This window comes from Cuculus canorus, chromosome 3, assembly GCF_017976375.1.
Source record: "Cuculus canorus isolate bCucCan1 chromosome 3, bCucCan1.pri, whole genome shotgun sequence".
In the NCBI taxonomy this organism is placed as follows: Eukaryota; Metazoa; Chordata; class Aves; order Cuculiformes; family Cuculidae; genus Cuculus; species Cuculus canorus.
In genome coordinates this window covers 109,120,897-109,142,931 of record NC_071403.1, presented here as the reverse complement: position 1 = coordinate 109,142,931, position 22,035 = coordinate 109,120,897, and the positions used below count along the sequence as shown (strand labels likewise).

The 22,035-nt window shown below is 46.4% G+C and overlaps 1 protein-coding gene across 4 annotated transcripts in view; it reads left to right on the top strand.

Moving 5' to 3' along the window:
• The window catches only part of XPO5 (exportin 5), a 31,209-nt gene extending 9,744 nt beyond the window's left edge, over positions 1–21,465 (top strand). For 2 of the 4 annotated variants that reach the window (XM_054062402.1, XM_054062400.1), the window contains 20 exons: positions 825–953; positions 1,773–1,888; positions 2,784–2,939; positions 3,362–3,403; positions 4,017–4,106; positions 5,470–5,669; positions 6,238–6,337; positions 7,237–7,418; positions 12,268–12,368; positions 13,465–13,561; positions 14,638–14,774; positions 15,392–15,489; positions 15,984–16,030; positions 16,224–16,318; positions 17,147–17,209; positions 17,703–17,785; positions 18,503–18,610; positions 18,790–18,927; positions 19,089–19,253; positions 19,787–21,465. In XM_054062402.1, coding sequence (XP_053918377.1) covers positions 825–953; positions 1,773–1,888; positions 2,784–2,939; positions 3,362–3,403; positions 4,017–4,106; positions 5,470–5,669; positions 6,238–6,337; positions 7,237–7,418; positions 12,268–12,368; positions 13,465–13,561; positions 14,638–14,774; positions 15,392–15,489; positions 15,984–16,030; positions 16,224–16,318; positions 17,147–17,209; positions 17,703–17,785; positions 18,503–18,610; positions 18,790–18,927; positions 19,089–19,253; positions 19,787–19,927 — 2,288 coding nt within the window. In that variant the 3' untranslated portion in view covers positions 19,928–21,465. Of the gene's footprint in view, positions 1–824; positions 954–1,772; positions 1,889–2,783; positions 2,940–3,361; positions 3,404–3,998; positions 4,107–5,469; positions 5,670–6,237; positions 6,338–7,236; positions 7,419–12,267; positions 12,369–13,464; positions 13,562–14,637; positions 14,775–15,391; positions 15,490–15,983; positions 16,031–16,223; positions 16,319–17,146; positions 17,210–17,702; positions 17,786–18,502; positions 18,611–18,789; positions 18,928–19,088; positions 19,254–19,786 lie in introns of all 4 variants that reach the window. The other 2 variants (XM_054062401.1, XM_054062399.1) reach the window with 1 other exon arrangement.
• Positions 21,466–22,035: the final 570 nt, after the last annotated feature.

Here is a 22,035-nt window from a genome sequence, read left to right as displayed (position 1 = left end):
TTAAGTGTTGCATTTTTTTATTGCCTATAATATTTTACTTACTGTAATAATTATATTTGGGTGGAAATCAAAAAGTAGCTAAATGCACAAGGCCGGAATTTGAGATAGTTTTAGGGAGTTAAGTGATATTGAAGGTATTACGTATACAAGGAAATAAAACTGATTTGGAACACAAAGTAAAATTACTTGATAAAACAACTTTTTTTAACAATGCAAGTTGTATCATTAGTCAGCAGAGCTGATTCTTTTGCATGATCATGTACTAGAATATTTTGGAATAAAGGAAATTCTTGTTCTGCACTTTGCTTTTCATCTCTTTGAAAATTAAAACAAGATTTTGGGGGTTTTGTGTTTGGTTTTTTTTAATTATTATTTTGTTGGCCTAGAATCTGAACTGGCTTAAGTTGAATAATCTGGAAGAAGTGTGTTTAGCTCAAGGAAGTGATAGTTATCTAATGCTGGTTTTTGACCTCAGTATCAAAAGTTGCTTTGTAAGCAGCAAACGTATAGTTCCAAGACTTTTTAATATGAAAAACAGAAGCTTAATTGTAGTAAAACTGGGTTTAGCATAGATATTAATAATCCATATTGCATTTTAATTGCACTTCTTTTTATGTTAATCCATCATTTTTTAACATTGCTTCAAAAATTGCCCATCCTGTTATGCCTGGTTTACTGACTGTATGTCTGAGCTCACTGCACAGCTATTGCAAGAGCAGCAGTCCATAATGTTCCCAGGTCTGCAGAGCTGCAGGGGAGCTTTGAGGAAGGGAGCATTTGTAGTATCACCTTGTTGTTGCATGGCATCTGATTTTTCGGTGCAGCTTTCCGAGCCCAGCAAGGAGAGGTGATGAGGATGGCTTGTCGTCTAGACCCTCGAACTGGCTTCCAAATGGCTGGAGAATGGCTGAGGTACCAGCTCACAGCGCCTGTTGATCCTGGACCCATGAACTGTAAGTTATCTGAAAAAAAATTGGCATGTGGGTTTTGGTTTTGAATTCAAGCCAAGACGAAACTTTTCCTGAAGACCTGTCAGGCAGAGTGGTTTCTCCTCTATTGCCACTCTATCAGGAATGATGCCTGACACACATGCGGAATTTGCCATCAGCCCTATTTTCTCTTTTTTTAATGGAGAGCTATGGCTCAATATTAGGCTTTTAAGGTCTTTGCAAGTTAAAAGCAAAATCAAATCAAACCTACCCTACTCCAAAAGTAAATGTTTGCCAGTCTACCTGTGGAATAGGTAAAGCCCCTGACTCCTCCTTTTCCTCCCCCTCCTCTCTACAGAACAGATGCTGTTGTCCTGCTGATACGGTTTTACAATTTGGGCCTTGTTTTCTCCATAACTTATAATTTTTTTTTGCAGGGAAGTTCTGCCTGTCTGTCAAATCCCTCTGTCAGTCACCTTGCTTTCCTTCTGTGAAGGAAGGTCACTTGGTGCTCTGCGAAGTCACACCAAGGGTAGTCTTGCCAGCAGTGATGTGTTTTCAGCCTGTGATCTCCCTTGTTTTCTTTTCTCTTCTGTGATGTATTGGTGTTGCTCCCTCTAGTATCTTCAAGATCAGACTTAGGTCTTCGGAGCCTTCACCTGAATGGGGCAAATCACACAGGAGTACCTTAATTGCTCTGGTGCATCCCTGCCAAGTATCTGCAAGGAGAGCTGTGTGACCACAATACTTACAAGTGCTAAGATGTTGCGGGGTGGGAGCTTATCAGCCTAGTGTTGTGCAGGGAGGAGCATGGTGAGAGCTCCAGTGTTCTTTTCCTTTCAGCTAAGACGGGCGAAGGTCTCTGTTCCGTCTTCTCTCCATCCTTTGTGCAGTGGGATGCCATGACCTTCTTCTCGGAGAGCGTCATCAGCCAGATGTTTCGAACCTTGGATAAAGATGTATGTGTACCAGATGCTCTTGCCAGCTCTCTTGGTTTGTTTTGGGTTGATGAGTGGGTTTTTTCATCTATGTTGTCCTTGAAAAGTTTATGGTGATGGGTTGCCTCTATGCAGAAGGCCAGATTGTTTGGTGTGTGATTCTCAGGAGGAGTAGTGACCCTTTCTTAGATGGGACCAAACTCCTACCAGTTTGCTCTCTCAGGCATGTCTTGGTTCTTGACACTATTCTATGAGACATCACAGGAGAGCACCTAGGTCCCATGCTTTGACATAGCATCTTGCTAAAAGAGAAGAGGGCCGCTTAAGTGGAAACGTCCTGAGTTTAATCTTTTTAATCATCCCCTGATTAGATTTAGTTTTAACTAAATGAGAGAAGCTCATGCTCAGGGAATAGATCAGAAGCAATTTGCTTTTTGTTCGACAGCAGGCAAATCAGAAGGAAAGCATTCTTTTCTCAGGCTGATGTAGACCGACATTTTTTTTTTATTAGATTAGGCTGCTCATGCACTTTAGTTCATCACAGTAAAATAGTTATATGGGTTGATAGAGTTGGTTAAGCATGGAATCTATTGGACATGTCAAAAGGAGAATTGAAAGCCAAACAGAGAGAGAGGAAAATTACCTTTCCTAGAGGTTCAAGCAATAGTATGAAGGTTTGAGACTAACATCTCAACACTGGCCTACCAGCCGCAGCAATGCTGCTGTTCTTTTTCCCTCAGCAAGTGCACACAGTATGCAGTTAAACTGAGGTTTCTGCTGGCTTCTTTCTGGTTTGAGAATAGCTGTGTTCATTTGAGAGGCTTGATATGATAGCAGCAGCTCTGTGGCCTAGACTTTAGGCTGAATGTTGTCTCCGTTTTTCTTTCCTTCTGCTTTCTCTTTCCTGCCTCTGTAGGAAATCCCAGTGAATGATGGCATAGATCTGCTGCAGCTTGTTCTTAATTTTGAAACAAAGGATCCTCTCATCCTGTCCTGTGTGCTCACCAATGTCTCTGCGCTCTTCCCGTTTGTAACTTACCGACCAGAATACCTACAGCAAGTACTTTCCAAGGTAGGTACTTGCAGACCATGCTAAGATCAGGTAGGCTTTTTGTGGTGCAAGGCCATTGTACTAAACTGCAGGAGTTAATCGTCTTGGTGTTCCTGTTGTGGAAGGACTATCCTTCATGTTAAAGATGGGAAAAAATGAGATTGAATCTTGTTTAAGAAGAAACAATGTCAAACAACACAAATTTTGGATTTCCTAGTCTTAAATCTTAACATTAAATGCATGCTCTGGCCAGTAATCAGTGTTTTATTTCAAGGCCTCACTATGCTGATGATTTATCTGTCAACTTAGTCAGGGGTTCTTCACTGACTTTAATGAGATTGCACCAACATCTTATGATCTGTTTCTTGAGCTCAAAAAATATGTGAGTGCTAAATATTAACAAGTGACATGAAGTTTTGGATTTTTCCTCCCTTTTCTCACAGCTGTTTGCTTCAGTTACCTTTGAAGTTGTAGAAGAAAGTAAGGTATGTCTGAATTATTCTCTACTAATGAGCTATATCAGTTGAGTCAAATCATATTCTGTTTGAGAGCATGCTCAGTCTGAAGCCTCCACTGTACTAGATTTCTCAAGTATAGTTCTGCTCCTGAAAAGCGCTGGGAAGTCTAGACATAACTGATCTAGTTTTAAGCCTAACAGGCTTTGGCTCTTAAACTTGGAAGGCCACAGGTGTGGTCTAAGCCAGTGCCCTTAGTCTCAAAGTCTATGTTGGCCTTCCTGAGAGTGAGATGCCTTCATTAGCTGTAGGTGGGTACTCTTCAGTATTGGGTGCACGTGGCTGTGAAGAATGGCTGTAAAGCTGCCAGCTGCCTAGGGAGTTCTTGGAATCTTGAATTAGTGAGTAAGATCCATAGCATCCTTTCTCTTTGAGCGCAGCTTGTTCCAACATGGGCTTCTTGGGTAGTGTATTGCACCAAAGGACATTTGGTTGTTGCATGATTGTTTGGGGTGGGGGGATGCTTTTTTTGATCTGTACTCAACAGTGCAGAAAACTGTATATAATGCATTTGTTTCCTGAAGGTGCCCTGCATTTGTCTGAACTTTTTTTTGTTGCATTGAAGTTTGTTATGTCTGTCCAGGCTCCTAGAACTCGAGCAGTGAAGAATGTGAGAAGGCATGCGTGCTCCTCAATCATAAAGATGTGTCGGGATTACCCTCAGCTTGTCCTGGTACGTAAATTCAACTCTTATCATGAAGGGTCTTGCCTGAATTTCAGCTGGATTTTGTGGGATTTTGAGCTTTCTTGGCTACAGCCTCTGTTTTTCTCCCAAGAAACAGTCATGCTGTGCAAATGGCAAAGTGTTTTATTCCCTGCACCTCCCGTCTTCCCTGCCTGCCCCCTAGAAATTTTCTGCCTGAAGAGGTGAATTGTAAAGTGATGAGTTATGTGAAAAGGTGATGAGTTAAATGCAAAAGGGATGAGGAGGTTACAAGCAGCCCTAGATTCTTTTTATGGGAAAGCAGCCCTAGATTCATTTTATGGGAATATTGGCTGAATTTCCATTTTGCCAGTTGTGATGTTCTCAATTGATTCCTCAGGTGAAGATGCTAGCAATGACTAATCTTTAGACTTTCTTCTGCTACTTAACAGAATGTAGGAACAAGAGGAGAGCATTTGTTTTCTGTATTAGCTTGAGGAGACTAGAAAAAACAAGCACATTTAATATCTATGAGCCAGTGTTTTGTATGGATTTGCTGAACTAAACAGCTTGCATGCAACAATGCGGAGCTCTGAGCTCCTTTCTTTAGCAGTGTTTGTGTGGAGTGGCTCCAGGGTTATGGGAGCACCACAGGACATTGCTAGTTTAAACAAAGACATGTTTTTAGGGTGCTGATTAAGGTAATTTACGGGTTCCGGTCTGCATTCTGCAATAGCTGCTAAGAACTAGTAGGTTTGTCTTTGTCCTGCTCTACTGGTCTTTGAACTACAACACTGTCTTTCCCATGGCCAGCCAGATACCCTCACTGGAAGAGCCAAAGGCCCACAGCTGCCCCAAAATGCTTTCAGATGATTTGCTGACCCTAGTGTATGGTTGCTCGTGCTGATAAAAAGTAACGAGATGACATAGTTGCAACTGTAGAGTGTGTAGGGAAGAAACTCCACCATTCCTGTTGAGATAGTGATAACCTTATGAATCGTTATTAACCTAGTTGTCTGCAAAAAGATGGAAGAGTCCTAATTCTGGCACTTGAGAGCCAAAGAAGTGAGGTACTTCTGTGATAAAAGCACCAGAACTGTTCTGAGGTGTGACACTGCTCTAAGGGATATGACTGCCTAGAAGAGGCTTATCTTCGTCATTTTGGAGGCTAAACTAAACTGGATGCTGGATGATGATAGAGGAGTAGAGAAGAAAAGAGGTTCATTTAGACTGAACATTCAGCGAAACTTGAAACTGAGGAGATGGCTGTGTAAAGAAAATGTAGCTAGACATGCTACTCCAGCTGTTCCACATAGTACAGTACACCCCACCACTCTCTCTCCCTTCTCCACACCAAATGTATAATGCTTTTCCACTTGGATGTGTTTTCTAGCCAAACTTTGATATGCTGTACAACCATGTGAAGCAGCTGCTTTCGAATGAACTACTTCTGACGCAGATGGAGAAGTGTGCTCTTATGGAGGCCCTCGTCCTCATCAGCAACCAGTTCAAGGACTATGAGCGGCAAAAAGCTTTCCTGGAGGAGCTCATGGCTCCCGTTGCTGGCTTATGGCTCTCCCCAGAGATGCAGAGGTATGGCTTATTTTTCTGAGCTTTGACCTGGAGGCCTTACAGAGGTGATGTTGTGCCTAATAAGGGAATATGCGAAGCAAATGAGGGTGGTGGAGTGCCTTATGACCTCCTGTGCTCTGGGCAGTCATTGTGATTTCCTGCAGTTTGGAAACAGAAATGCTGTTAGCAACTTGTTTAAGGTGATAGAGGAACACTTCCCAGCATGCTCAAAGAATTTGCAGAAAATGAGAAATAAAAGAATTCTTTGCTTATCTCCAGGAAAAGTTAGGAAGCTGCATGCTCCTTACTAACACTAAGGTGTCCGGCAGCCCTGGGCAGCTGGGCATTCACAAGAGTTTTCCCAGCAGGGCTTTTTTAATGAGAGATTTTAGGTCCCCATGGCCCAGGAGAACATTCGGAGAGTGCACAAATCTCTGCTGCTTTTTAACACGTTCCAACATACAGTGTGGAGCACTAGCTAGTCTCTAGCCTACTCTGTATTTGTTAAGATGTTTATTGCCAATGCAAAGCTCTGCTCAAATTCCATGTGCAAACAATAATCCCAGTTGCTGTCTTTTGCTGCTGCCAGAGTCCTCTCAGATCCTGAAGCCTTTATCTCCTATGTGGGTGCAGACAACAAAATTGCTGATCCAGGCTTGGAAGATCCTAGTGGCCTGAACCGCTCTAGAGTGAGTATCATTACCAGGAGAGGTGTAATCCTTAGTCAGATGGGACTTGCCTCCTTCCATTCCCTGTTCCTGATGTGTTTACATACCAGATTGCTGCTGATAATGGTCTTCTTTAGGGTACAGATGAGTAGGGCTTTCTGATTGCAGAATAGCAGACTGGCCTTTCCCTCTTACAGCTACAATGATGAGCATGTAGGCCATGCAATACCAGATTGTTGAGCAGAGTGAAGCACACTATTCCCTAGTCTTTGTGTAGCAGAGTGTGGTTTTGGAGAAGCAGTTGGTTTCCATGATTTGGGAAATATGGTGCAGTGAACTGTGGTTTTTGAACAAGGTAGTATTGAAAGCATCACGCTGAGACTGTGGCACGGAATAGGATTAAAATTCATATGTGTTGTTCAAGTTGTTAGTGAAATGTCTTCACTTCTTGGACAGACTGCAAATGGAGTTGCTGTCTCCAAGTCTGTAGAAGACACTGAAATGCAGTCCAAAGAGCTGTACTTGTGATTTGAGGCTAATGCACGTTGACCACTGTGTCATCATAGGTCTCTACATCATCTCAGCACATGAAGGAGATGAGGAACTGATTGTGTATACCCTTCTAGAAGGCAACCTACCTGGTTGTTTGCGTACCCATTAGACTGTATGCATTGATGCTTTGTCCAGTAGCGAGTTCCTAGGCCATTCTGCCATAGCCAAGGGTCACTGGAGATGAAGGAATGCAGCATGATCATTTGCTGCATTTTCTTGGCAGCAAACCCACCAAAGTTGGTGTCTGTCACCAGATTAGGCTCACTGTAGAGTTTTCCCTTTGAGAAAGGATGATGATGGTGTTCTCTGAAAGCCTGTTTATTCAGGTTGTGCTCTGGCTGAGAAACACTCCCCATCTCTTGCTGCAGATAAGTTTTTGTGTGTACACCATTCTGGGAGTTGTGAAACGAGCTCGGTGGCCTGCTGCTGCGGAAGAGGCGAAAGCTGGAGGATTCTTGGTGGGATACATGCCCAGTGGAACTCCAATGTACCGTAATCCCTGCACTGAGCAGGTCCTGAAGCTTCTTGACAATTTACTTGCTCTTATAAGGTGGGTCAAGTTGACTTGAAATCATTTATGTTGACTTAAGAACCTCTGAAAGCCAAACTGTGATAAATACATGGAATGGTCAGAGCATGTTCTGCCAGTGAAGCCAGTGGGAACACAGGCTGGTGCAGGTGCCCAAGTACTGTTCCTGACTGATCACAGTGGGGAATGGCACTGGGGAAACTGGAGCCTTCTGAATGTTCGCTGGCCTGGCCTACAAGAGTCCATCAAAACCAGTGGAAGCTTGGGCTGGGGTTGCCTCCCCCATCTCCACTGCTATAAATCTGCCACACAGTTAATCGTTTCTCGACTAACTTCTCTGCTCTGCCCTCAGCCCCAACAAGGCCACCTCTCCAGTCACCACCAGGGCAGTCCCAGCTCTCATCGCATCCTGTTTGCGTTCTTCTCTCTTCGGTGTCAAATTAAGCTGGTTTTCCTGCACACGAACACCAGCTTCCTGAAGCACTGTCTGCTATTGAAATCATTAGATGCATACTCTCAGGCTGTTGCTACCTTGCAGTGCGTCTCTGCACATCACTGGTGTTGTGTACGTCTGGGGCAGCTGGAGAAGGGAGCAAGAAAAGGCAGAAAAAAGGAATCCCAAATAACACAGTTCCCAGAATTATAAAGGAGGAATCTGCCTCAGGGTAACTGCTGACACTGGGATTTTGCCAGGCTTCTGGGGTGATTTTGTGAGATAATGCTAGATGTTATGTACTTGAAAATATGAGGCTCTGTCCTTGGCAGGAGCCTGTTGGGAAAAAGCGTCATCAGATCCACTTAGATTATTCAGCTCCCAGGTCTGTGAGTAAGGGGTTCCTATTATTCAAGCTCTGTCTAGTCAGGTATGTTTAGTAGTCACCGAGCTTAGGACAGTAACATGCTGGACTGATAGGACAAGCATGTGCTTCTCCTCGCAGAGCGCTCAGTAGCACAGCAGGTGGTACTTTGACCAGGGAGCAGGGTTGAACCATATTGGTATGTCTGTGGAACTGTGCTTGAAGTGCTTTTGCCTTTTATCCTGGAAGGCTGAAGATCCCATCAATGAGCTTTTGGGAGAGGTTGGATAGAGTTGCCCGAGCAGAAGTAGCAACATGCCATTTCTTCCAGAGCCTGGAACATGCTTCATATTGTGGGAGATCAACTAAACCAGTTCCCAAGGTCTGAAAAGGCTGCAGCAAACAGACTTTTTGCTTGTGTGATCGCCGTTCTTGCCGGAACTTGTCCATTATCAAAAACACTTGAGATTTCTCTTACAACAAGCTTGTGAAACTATTGTCAAACTCTATCACTACCTGTAAAGAAGTAGAAATCGTATGCCTATTTGTTTACCATCTCCAGGAAAATGCATGAGCTATGTTCTATTGGCAGTGCTTCCTAATCTACATGAAGGAAGAGGCTTCCTGGCTTTGTTTTGAGATAATGTGTCTGTATTGTTCGAGCATCTCCCCTGCAGACCAGAATCTTCTCTCAGCACGTCGTAGTAACATCCACAGGAGCAGCCTATACTTCACTCCAGGCTATTCGTAAGGCCAGATCCTCCAACAAGAACCAATGACTGATGTATTAAGAGCAGTAGATCCTCCAGTTCATACCTTTCCTGTCTTCTGCTGGATGTAGAGGCCTCTGTGTAACAATCGCAAGCTCATAGTTATTCAGTGCAAATGTTGGTGATGCTTTTGTCTTTCTGGAGAAGTCAGAACTTGTGCTATGGAGCTTCTGATGTGTTTCTTTTCCTGGCTTTGGGTAACTTTTCAATGTACTGCTTCCTCAGGCCCTCTTTAATATGGATTACACAAGAGAATATGGAATTTGTAGCAGCCTGTCATCAGGCAGGAGGTATGGGTATATGAGGAAGGCTGGCTGGCAGGAAAGCTGCCTGTGTTGAAGATACCTTCAGGAACGTACTTGCATTACTGCTTGGGAGTGGATGATTCTCTTAGCTCTGTGCCAGTTAGGAAGCTTTCTGTGGGGATAAACAAGGTCCAGTGTTGCTCATGGGCTTATGCAGGAAGCAGATGTGGAAGTCCTCACAGATTGTGTTGGCAACCATGTGAGCAGATCTGCAAATAGCAGCAGCAGAGATCCTACTGTGCAGCTGAATTGAATGCCAGGTCAGGCACCAATATGCCAAAAAAGGGTGTTTTGTAGGCAGAGCAGTTGGGTTTAGTGCTCTCTGGATGCTGTGTGCCATTCTGCTGTGTTTGCAGACAGAAGCTAATGCATTGGGTCTTTGCCCGAGTAAGTCGCTTGAAAGCAGGTCATGAATGAGACCGAAGAGCGAGAGGAGTGAGAGGGGATCCAGGTAACAAGGAAAAATAAGGTGGTTTTGAGTGGCATAAACAGTCTGTTGTTTTCTCTGCCAGCCTATCTTTTTGTGCCTACCCATGTTTGTCTCTGTCTTGGTAGCTGTATTTACTGAATGGTTTTGAGGTTGCTTTGTTAATTGCTGCTTGCAGCTTTTTGAGTGATGACTCTCATGTCCTCTGTAGTACCTCATTTCATCTAGGTGCTTTCTGGCTTCTGGCTTGTTCTCTTCTGAATTTAAACCCGAATCCCAATCTCTGTCTTTAGATAAAGGCACATTTCCAGAGTCAGTAGCTGCTTGAGCTCATTGGCACAGCACCTTTATTGTTCTGGGATTTGCTCATGTTTTGTTACAGATGGACTGGTCAGACTCAGCTATGCATAGACAAAGGCTTTTTTGGAACTCCTCTTGATGAGATGCTGACATTACCAAGGCATTAATGCTGGTAAAAGAACTGTTGTACAGACATGGGTGCTGTAGGCATTTTCAGTGTAGACGGGTCCAGCTTTAGGTCAAGATTCTTCAAGCATGGGCTGTCCTTTAGGACTCCTCTTCTGATCTTCAAGCCCGTCTTTCTAGGCATCAGACACGCTTTCCAGCGGAGCTGTGACCATCACTGAAAATATACTCCTTCAAGTCCTGCCATGTGCTTTGCTTGTCTTCTCTAGAGCATAAATGTCTCTTGAATTTTTTTTCCCCACGTTCTCCTGTGTGTGGGATGCCCAGGAGAGCTGCTCACTGCTAAGAGTCTCAGCTGGAACATGCTAGGGGCTACATCTTCATCATGTATGAGGACTGTTGGATGCTTTTTTAAGTCCCATGAGGAGCAGCCAATTAGCCATTTTCTCTCCATTATCACTGGGACCTTGGTAAAGTATTAAGGGAGATCAGCCTGCGAGTGATCATCTGCCTTCCCAACTGTCAAACTTGAGAAGATGATGCTTCTAGGACTCTGAAACAACTAAGGACCTTGGCTGCAGCTTCAGGGTATCAACTGACTCATCCTGCTGGGGTTAGGGTAGTGGAATTCCAAGGTTTACACCCACACTACCACAGTTCTTGGGTTCGCCGCACTGCCCTTCTGCCCAACATGAGGCAAAGCCAACATTGGCATGGAGCGGGCAGGAGACATACAAGAAGAGATAATTTTAGTAGCTACCTTTCAAGATAGCCTCAAGCGGAAATGCAATTATTTTGAGTCAGTGGAACAGCATTATCCAACTTTTGCAGCAGTTGGGCTGCTATTTAGCCCCTCTTGAGAAAGTAAAACCAGCTTATGCCCACTTTGAGGCCTGTTGCATGGTGTTAGATCCAGCCCAGAATGAGAGATGAGTCATTAAGAAGTCATTTGTGTAGCTCTTTTTTAATCAAACTTACATACTTGCCTTTCTCACATGCAGTGGGCAGGGAAGTATTTAACACTTGCAGAGAGAAATGAGATGGTTGCCATTTCAGAGCTAATTCAGGCTCTGTGCAAACTCAGGCAGATGTCACTGCATCGGGGTTGCCAGGATTGTGAACAGAGACCTTAAAAAAAAAACCAAACCAAATTAAAAAAAAAAAACAACAAACATTAAGACATGAGTGAAAGCTGAGACTCTGGAGAACATATTGAGGTCTGCCCACGCTCCCTTCCCCCAGCCGTTCCCATGTACCCCCGTGCTTTGGGAAATGCTGCTCTAGGGGGAGATACTGAGTTGCCCTTGATCACCTCTAGCAGCAGGTACAATGGCATTGCAGTTTTGGAGGAGGCTGCAGGATTTGTGCTGTGTGCAGCTGGCGACACCCAGAGTGGAGGTCTGAGGTCTCAAAGGAGAGAGGTAGGTGAGAGAGACACCCCCTGCTGCGTCCAGCTCTGAGTGTCAGTACCCTGCCTAAGAGGGGACCCATTTGGGCCTGAATGGCAAGAACCAGCCGCCCACGGCTGAACTGGTGTCCCTCGCGGAGAGCTGACTGTGGCCGCCTCCTGATGACACGGAGTTGTTCCCAGCTGGATGCGTCTGCCACAAGTAACATCTGATTGGACTGATGTTCTCCCTAGAGTCCCTCCAATGCCGCCTGCCATTCTGGGGACTGTGACCCATCCCTGGAGGGCAGTGTGTGCATTTTGGAGCTGAAACAGCCCCTCCCTCTGCAGGGGCCTTAGGTGCAGAAGATCTTTTGAGATTTCAGAATCCATGTCTTGTTAGTTTTAAAACACATTCTCTGATCCCTTTGGCCAAGCTAATAAGCTGTTGCCAGCATCGACTAGAGGATCGCTGGGAGGTTTCACTGGCAGTGCTTGCAGGGGGTGGGGTGAACTGAAATAAGTTGGAAGGGGCAGCCAGGAGATTCAGGACATGAGGTGGAGTCACTCCATGTCTGGTCAGCTTCCCCAGTATTTTTGCAGGTGGGGAAGGGGGATCCCATGCACACGTGCTTGGTCTCACCTTCCTCATCATCTGCCTCAGAGGAGCTGTTCACAAGCTGAAGGAGAGGATCCAACTGTCAAGGGCAAAAGGGGTTGAGCCACACGAGTATAAACCAAGTGTTCTTCTGTTTCAGGACTCACAACAATCTCTACACACCAGAGATGGTGGCTAGGCTGGGGGAAACATTTGCAAAGGCCTTAGACATGCTGGAGGTTGAGAAGAATGCCATCCTAGGTAAGGGGCTTGTCTTCAGGAAGAATACATGGGGCAGATTTTCCGGAGTATTTGTGGTAGTGATCCTTCTATAGCAGTGGAAGTGAAGAGGGGCTGAAGTGCCAGCTTTGTCATAGTTATTTGCAGCTCAGCTATGATTTGAACCTGCTGAAATGAAGAAATTATATCAATTATTGGTCTCAGAAAAATTTGTTTCTTCTGCATGAATTGAAGGGTACCCTACCAAACTGCTTATCCCACCTGGGTGGTGGTTTCTGCAACATGACATTTCAGGCTGGAGAGACTGTGGGCACTGTTATTGTCTGCCTTTGAGCAGAATTAGTGCTCAACAGGATCCCTAAGTGCTGGTGCAGAGACATGTCCTGGAGGGCAAGAGGCAAGTCCTGCATTTTGGCCCTGTCATTTGTTTCCAGACAATATATTATAAAGAAGCTTCTGGAACCTCCTTAAAACAGTTGAGCTTGTGAACACAACCTTTTTCAGCCAAATGGAAGTGGGTGGCTTTGTGGATAAAGTGTGGACCATGACTCTGGAAATTGGAGTTTAATCTCAGGTTCTGACAGACAGTGAAATATTTCAGGGAAGTTTCTTTGTCTTTATCTTCATTTCTTAACTGTAAAATGAGGAGGGGCCTCCTTTACCTGGTTTCTATGACCTGTAAACTCTCTGTGTGGGAATCACTACACATAAAACATTAGGGCCTTGATCTCTGTTCTAAAACTTTAATATCATGTTTCAGCAGCAGCTTGTGTCCTGACAGAGAGAAATACAAAACTGAAGGCATGGGCTGTTGGAGAAGCTATACAACTGTCAGTTTTGCTTCCGACTCGGTTCTAATAGCTCCTTTAAGTTTTGCTGTGGAGAAATGACGGAGCTATAACAACCTTAGTGGAAACACCTCTGTTCTGGGTACAACTGCCCTGAACTTGATAGACCTCCGAAGGGAGGTGCTGCCTCAGGATTGCTGCACTTTTTCCATTTGTCTGCATGTTGATGTTGCCAAGTACTGTGGTGAGGCTGGCTAAGGCCTGTCTGGCATGTTCTGAAGGTGCACTGTGCTCTCATTAATACAGCTGATGCTTATTCTTTCCCACAGGTCTCCCTCAGCCTCTGCTGGAGCTTTATGATTCTCCTGTTTACAAAACGGTCTTAGAAAGGATGCAGGGCTTCTTTTGTACCCTCTACGACAACTGGTAAGACCAGCAGATATCCCCCACACAGTCAAGCATTGCATAGCTGGAGCAGTAGAGTGTTACTTGGTGCTGACTTCTTCCAAAGTTAGACTTTTCTTGTGAGCTGTATTTCTCATGAGACCCCACCTGGAGTACTGTGTCTAGTTCTGGAATCCCCAACATAAGAAGGATATGGAACTGTTGGAATGGGTCCAGAGGAGGACCACAAAGACGACCAGAGGGCTCTCCTCTGCTATGAGGACAGGCTGAGAGAGTTGGGGTTGTTCAGCCTGGAGAAGAGAAGGCTCCAAGGAGACCTTTTATCAACCTTCCAGTACCTGAAGGGGGCTACAAGAAAGCTGGGGAGGGACTTTTTACAAGGGCATGTAGTGATTGGATGAGGAGGAATGGATTTAAATTGGAAGGGGAAGATTTAGATTGGACATTAGGAAGAAATTCTTCATGATGAGGGTGGTGAGATGCTGAAACAGGTTGTCCAGAGGAGTTATGGATGGCCGCTCCCTGGAAGTGTTCAAGGCCAGGTTGGACGGGGCCTTGAGCAGCCTGGTCTGGTGCAAGGTGTCCCTCTCCATGGCAGGGGGGGTGGAACCGAATGGTCTTTAAGGTCCCTTCCAAACTAAACCATTCTATGAATCTGTAATATACAAGTAAGAGTTGCAGTGGTGAGCTATAGTCGGTGTTGTAACCTACCCACATACACATGGAACACAGTCACTGGAAAATTACCTCAAAATGTGGATCTGCTTTTAGCTCTTTCGCAGTTAGGTAATCACAGGAGCACTTATCTGATATTCTGACCTAGTTTGTGTGTCTGCCACTTTTAATTGTACGTTAGGGTATATCAGCACTTGAGAGTGTATTTTAGTGCTTAAAGGCTTAATTCATTGTCCTGCTGCAGGTACTACCCCCCCCCCCAAAAAAAAAAAAATACTGTGCTAAAATTCCTGTATAGTTTTTGTTTAAGAAGATGGCAACTATCTAATCTCATTGTTCTTCCGGCCTTTGCAGGCCAGAGGCATGGTTTGCCTTCTGGCCTTTGCAGGCCAGAGTTGCAACTAACTTTTTTTTTGTTGAAGTTTCCACATCTTGGGAAATGCAGGCCCTTCCATGCAACAGGATTTCTACACAGTTGACAGTCTTGCCACCCAGCTCCTCAGCTCAGCTTTCATCAACCTCAACAACATTCCTGATTACAGACTGCGTCCCATGCTCCGTATCCTTCCATCGCTGTCTCAGGCCAGCTAAGGAGGCTTTGAGCATGTAGATTGAAAACCTGGTGCCTTCCTAGCATTGTTTCCAGTATGGCCAAACCAAAGAATGGTGATTGGGGAGGTAAATGCCTGGTGAGGGTAAGGTGTAATCCTAGGAGGGCGTGAGCGGAAACAGCACTGCATGGGGTCAGAAAGAGTGCAGAGGATTTGTTGGGTCTTGGAGGCAACATGAGTTGGATAGTGCCTTTCAGGGGGACTAGGGGTCTTGAATAGTGTCAGAGCTTGGCAGTAGGATGCCTGACTAGACTTTGTACTTGTGTGGGGAGACCATCTGGGGTTCCCAGCTCACTTGCCAGGGCTGGGCCTTTGGTCTTACAGCTAGGAAATGGGTGCTAAACACCCTCAGCTTTCTCAGCTGAGCCGTCAGAGGAAGAGGCTGAATGCCTCATGCTCTTGCTGTGTAGAGATGCCACATGTTAATTCAGGGCTGTGGGAAGATGAGCTTTGAGGTGTCTTTCTCTTGGCCTCCCCGTGCAGTGGGCTGGTTTGGGGAATGCTCTGCAGTCTCTCTAGCAGCTGGCTGTATGCACTGGGTCTCTTCCTTAACTGGTCTGTGCAGGTGTGTTTGTGAAGCCCTTGGTACTCTCCTGCCCTCCAGAATACTATGAAACTCTTGTCTGCCCCATGCTGGGACCACTCTTTACCTACCTACACGTGGTAAGAAAACAACTTGTTTGATGCCTGTTCCTTGGCACCCCAGATTCCCTGTAGAAGCTGGCAGCGACGTGTGAGATCTTCTGTCTCTCCAGACCCAGCAGAGACAAGGGCAGAGCCTCAGTGCTTAATGATTTTGATGCTATTTAGGGGGGCTTTTGAAGTGTGTTGAACCCCTGGCTGTTGCACAGCACCCCTTGCTGTGAATTTACGCCTGTGGATATCAGCTCCTCAACCTGCAGCCCTGAGAGAATTTTTGTGGGTTCTTTTCCCTGTGTCCCCTCATTTTCCTGACAGCTCGCTCAGATCCCTTCAACCAGCACAGCCACAGCACCTTCAGCACAGTTGGTAGCAGTTCCGTTCAAAGTGGGGCTTGGCATGAGAGCTGTATTTAAAGCGCTTGTGCTTCTATCAGCAGCTGTTGCTTGGGCCTTTGCACGTTGTGTCCACTGTGGCTTCTTAGGAAGGTATTGAATCTTCCCTTTTGTCTTGAACAGAGGTTGTCTCAGAAATGGCAAGTGATCAACCAGCGAAGCATGCTCTGGTAAGGTTTCTCCCTTTGATATGAGTACTGAAAGGGGGAAGCAGGGAGTGGGATGGTATTTTACGTGGGTCCTCCTCACTCAGGGAGCAGCCCTGCCAGCACTGTGTTTACCCTGATGGTGACTCACTGCCTGTGCTTGGGCAGAGGAAATTAAGACATTGGCTCCCTTCACACTAAAACCTGTTCTCCTCAGTGAGGATGATGCTGTAGATGACAACCCTGAGTCTCAGGAGATGCTTGAGGAACAGCTGGTGAGGCTGCTGACCCGAGAAGTCATGGATCTTATCAGTAAGTGATATCAAGTCAGGTCCCCTGGGATATTTGGGAAGTTTGCCCTGGAGAGAACAACAGGAGTTTCCAATGTGCAGTAAAACTGTAATGGCCAGTAGTATTTAACATAATCTCAGATGTGAGATGGTTAACCCTGCCAAAATCTTAGCTAAAACATAGTAAGACATCAATTAAAAATATTTGGAATAGTTTTTTCTTTATTTTGTTTAGTGCTCCATGGTTTTGGCAATGTCATTGTAAGAAGCCCAGTACTCCTTTGGAATCTGGGTTGTCCCTTTTTGTGCCCTGGAACCCAACAATGGGACATTGACTTGTGGACAACCTGAGCATAGAGCACTTCTGTTGATGGCAATTGCTGTGTCTCTAGCCAGAGAGAAGGGAAGACCCCTCCCCTCAGGCCATCTCCATTGTGTTCCCTTTCTCATATTTTTGCCAGTGTGGCTTTGAGCAGAGGTGCTGGGAAAACTGACTCTGCATAGAGATTGCAGCTCCTCAACCCTCTATCTCCTTCCTTGATTGGCCTTTTTGCCACAAGTTGCAGCTCTTCTGAGGTTATAGGCTTCAAATGGTTCTGTGTGTTCCTGGTTCTCAGTAGTTTGAAGCAGCAGGTTCCACTGTGGGAGGATCCTGTGGGTGCCGGGGGGTTCTCAGCCTTCCAGACAGCACAGTATACTTCTATACTGGGTTTTCAGATCTTTCAAATACTGTGTAAGAGCTGGGGAGCCAGAATGAGCTGAGTCCCTCAGAGTCTGTAGGATAATCTCTGTGTGTTCTGAAGTAGCATCTTCCCTTTTCTGCTCCTCTGACCTGCAACTGTTTTTGCAGCTGTTTGCTGTGTTTCTAAGAAAGGCGTTGAACATAACACTACTGCTGCTGTAGATGCAGATGGTGAGTAAATGCCTACCTTTGCCTTTCCTGCCCTTGGTGTATACATGCACTTTTCCCATTTCTTCGTGCGTATCTTTAGGGAGAGGCTGGCCTGTTTCTGGAAGTTCTGTGCCGGGGGTATAAGTTTGGTAAGAAGCCTTCAGCTGTGTTGGGTCACAGAGAAACCTGGTCTAGCCTAGGAACAAACATGCTGTAGGGCTCACAAATAGTATGATGGAACACCTGATCCTTAATGTACCAAGAAGAGGGCTGAGGAGAAAAGGAGGATGTGCATGGTCTTCCTGAGAGCTGGAGGTAGCTAGTTGGGTGCCCCTCCTGCCCTAACAAGGGTGAGTGCTTTCTTTTTGGAGAGAGAGGTTCTGGCAAGCTGTGCCAGCATACTGATTCTGTGTGCTGTCTCCTGCTCCCAGCTTAGTTCTCGCTGTGCCTCCCTCTGTCTCCCTCTGTCCTTGGGAGGCCTTGTTCACAGTGCTACCTTTTGTCTCCTCTGCAGATGATGAGGCGATGGCCACGGAGGTGACTCCCCCTGCCAGCGCGGAGCTCACTGAGCTCGGGAAGTGTCTGATGAAGCAGGAGGTAAGAGCGCATACTCTCACTTCCACCACCCTCTCTCTCCTCTTTGTCACTGTTGTGGCCAGATGCTGCTACAGAGATCTGGGCTGCTGGAGCATTCCCCAGTGTGACCACCTTCTCTGGAGAACATATGTGTTTAAGAACCTTGTTATGGTTGCAGAAGCGCAGAGCAGATGGGGGTTAGGATCCAGTATAACATGCAGCAACAGAGTCAGATCTTCAGCCCACAAGGTGCCACGTTTTCTGGCTCTGCCTCCATCCTGGGCTCCAGCCTTCGCAAGGAAGAACTTTACCCAGTAGCTTTTTTTTTTTTTTCCTTCTGTAAAAGCCACCAGAGCTGGCACAGGAGCCCGAGTGTTAACACAACCCACTGTGCAGAAGTACCTTCATCCTGATACCTCTGTACTCCTCCTCTCCTGTGGATGTGTCAGAAGCTGTTGCAGAAGCTTTTGCAGTGACTTGATAGTAGCAGCTGATGGGAGTCCATGGGTGCTCCAGAGACTTCCCAGGGGAGATGAAGGGAGCAGGTTTCCTTTATATCGGTTCCTCATGGCTATGATAATGCACGCTGGGTACCTTTGAGCACCTTCAGCTGGAGAATTCTCAGAAGATAGCTCTAAATTGCTCCTGCAGAGTGCCTGCTTCCTGGCTCCCTTCAGGTTTGAACCCTGGATGAGAAGTAGTTCCTCTGACTAGTTCCCCTCTCTAACTCCCTTTCAGGATGTTTGCACTGCACTGCTGATCACTGCCTACATATCCCTCTCCTGGAAGGACACCTTGTCCTGCCAAAGAACCACAACACAGCTTTGCTGGCCGCTGCTCAAACAGGTACCTGTGGGAGGAAGAAGGGATCAGTTTTGTCAGGGCTGGGAGAGAAAGCTCATAATATAGTGAGAAGAGTGGCTGCTACAGCCTGAGCACCTTTTCTCTCAGGAAGACTAAGCTGCTGCAGAAAGGCAGTCTTGTATCAGTATCCCACTTCTGTGCTGACAGTGCCTCTTCCCTAGGTGCTTCCAGGAAACCTTCTGCCTGATGCTGTGTCCTGGTTTTTCATAAGTGTGCTGAATGGATTACAGATACATGGGCAGCACGATGGCTGCATGGCAGCTCTTGTCCACCTGGCTTTCCAGATCTACGAGGCCCTGGTGAGAAACTCTGTTCTTTGTCTGGATGGCAAGGCAGACCAGGGAGTAATAGAAAACTAATCCCATGCCCTCTTGGGTAGGAGCAGAGGAGCTAATGGTCCTCCAAGGAGGGCAGGGCTGCTTCTCTAGAAGAGCTGTGTTAACTGTACTTCTCCCTCCAGCGCCCTCGCTACGCTGAGCTGAAGGCAGTGATGGAGCAGGTCCCAGAGATCCAGAGGGACTCTTTGGAGCAGTTTGATTCAAAGCTTCTCAACCCAACACTGCAGAAGGTGGCAGACAAGCGTCGGAAGGATCATTTCAAGCGCCTTATTGCAGGTTGCATTGGGGTAGGTGATATCCTGGAGCAAAAGGAACCAGTTTCCTTCCACCCATATACCCTGTTGAATTGGTGGGGCTGCCAACCACCCTCCCTTCCCAGACAGGAAACCTGTTGCCACGTGTCCTCGGTGTTTGTTCTGTCTCTCCAACCTGGAGGTACAGCGGGGTTGGCAGCACCGACTGAGCAGCGCTCCCAGCACTGAGAGGCAGAGGGGTACCTTGCACGAGGGTGCCTGGGGGAACAGGGTGTTAAAATGTTTGAGTGAAGCCGCTAGGTGGGCGCTGGGCTTCTCTGAGGTTGGTGGCCTTGGAGTCTGGTGTATTGAGTTAGAAGCTGGGGAGCTGGTGTGCCGGTGGTTACCTCAATGCCCTGGCACTTGGGAAGGACCAGGCCTGAGATCCCCAAGGTGCACGCATCGGGTCCAGGCCAAGGGGTTGCTCAGTATCTGGGGTCAGCCTCTGATCTGCCAGGAGGCTGCACCGAGCTGAACAGGGCTATGAAAGCAGTAATGACTGATGCCTGCCTGTCTGTCCTCTGCAGAAGTCCCTCGGAGAGCAGTTTCGCAAGGAAGTTCATATCCGGAACCTCCCTTCGCTCTTCAAAAAGGTGAAGCCATCATTGGAGGCAGATGTGCTAGAAAATGAGGATGGAGAGGGCCTCACTGCGCTCTTTGAGCCCTGAGACTGGGATCCTACAACCATCTCCCTTACCTTAAATTTTGTCTCTCCTCATAGCAAACACATTAGATTCTCCTTCTCATCGCCTCTCCAAGCATTCATCTGAATAAAGCCCGACAGGTCCTGTTCCTTTCTCCTCCCTGCTGGGATGGGGTCTGCGGTGGCATTTGAACCAGTCTGTTAAGCTTTCCCTGATTCCTTTCCCTCCCCTTCATTGGATGAACATCTTTAGACCTCTGCTTCTCTGTGAGGTGGGAGCTGAGCCCATAGACTCTGTTAGGTAAAGCTTGGTCATCCTGTAGCCTTGGGTCACTCTTGCTCCACTTCTTCATCCCTTGGGGTTTATAATTAATGAAAAAAGCAGAGTAGTCCGCCATGGGAAAAGAGGCTATCCCAACCTTCCTTTGGGTGCTAGGAGACAGGCTTTGTAGGTAATGCATCCGACACTCCTCTCCTGCCTACTGGGACTTAGCCCTAGTGAACTGGTATGCTGATGAGTCCATTTCCCTCTAGGATGCTGAGCCTTGGGCTGAGGGCTGTGTGCCAGGAAGCCTGGGAGTGCTCTAGGATCTCCCTCGAGATCAGCCTTTCTAAGGTGTAAGACACTGTCATATATATACACAGAGAGGTATGTGTATGATCACACAGCTTGTTCTACCCGGAGCCAAATGGAAGGTGCTTACTTTGTGCCAGCCTTTCTTGGACATCTCTCAGGGGGAGCAGGATAGAGGGGTTTTTTATTATTATTTTTGTTTTACCATGCTTCTGTAGACTAGAACATGGCCAGTGCGGGCTACACAAAACCTGGACCAATATCTGAAGCACCTGCAAACCAAAAGGGATCTCCTCACCCTGTTGCTGCGGAGGTGACAGTAGCCCGTGTTTTTACCTGGTCTGGTACTTCTCAGAGAATTGCGTGGTGGGGTAGGAGGGGTGGGTTTATACTGCAGTTTACAAGGGGATAGGGGGGGGAAACCAGGTCAGAAACTGGGTTTTAGCTGAGCTGGGACTCTTATCAAACCACTCCCGTCTGCAAAGCTGGTTCTTCTTACATGACGAATGGTTCACTCAGTCTAGCCTAGTATTAGCACAGGAGCTGGGAGGGTCTCTCCAGAGCTAGCTGGCAGTTTTGTCAACCAGGAGACAGAACAAAGAATAAACCATGGCAGGCAGAGAAGGTGGTGTTTCCACTTGGGACAGACTGGGGTTGGTAGGGGTGAGAGTGCAGGAAGGAAGAACAGTCCTTAGGAATCCACTTTCCCTCCTGCCTCTGCTGTTCCACCAGCATCCTCCACTTTCCTCCTGGCCTGAAACTCTTTTAACCTCTGGGCTAACATGGCTCCTGGCTCTCGGAAAGGCCAGGTGTATTTATTGTGTTGTGATATTTTTAACATTCTGTGACTTCATGCTAGACACAAGGGGTTTGGTTTCTTTTTCTAAAATGGTTTTTAGAACCTTTTTTGTAGGAATGTTTAAATCCGAAGCTGTCTCTGAACTGGTTGTGTTACACCTCTGAATGTCAATAAAGCTATTCCAGTTTCATACTTGTAGTGTCATGGTTTCATTTTTATCTTTGATCTATTTCAGTAAGATCTGAAGCCTCTAAAGTAGCTACTAAAGTACCCTTGAAGCCCTTGCTCTTGCTGGGAGGAGCAAGGTCCTGTGAAAAACTGTAGCTTTGCCATGGGCCTGAGCAACATGAATCTAAGTTTTTCTTACAAAACTTTTTTCCCAGGGGGCTGGATGTAATCCAGCTCAGCATGGGAGCTGCTTCAGCTTGTTTGAACTGAAAAGATCCAGCTAGAAATTACTATTTTTCAAAGGGGTTTAGCACCTAATGGATTGTAAGGGTCGGTCAAAGGATCGATTTCTATCTCAGTATTTCCCATCAGGTGCTAAGCCTCAGAAACCACAGATGCAGGCCTTACGATAACAGTCAAAGCTGGTAGAGAACAAATACTTTGTACCTGTCTCCAAGTCCCTACTATTGTGAAAGATCCATGAAGCAAAACAGGAAAATTAATGATGGGACTTACCACGGACCCATACCCCACCAGAGCATGCACAGGGACAGGTTCATCCAGGGTTCAAGGTGATGATGACTACTAGCCT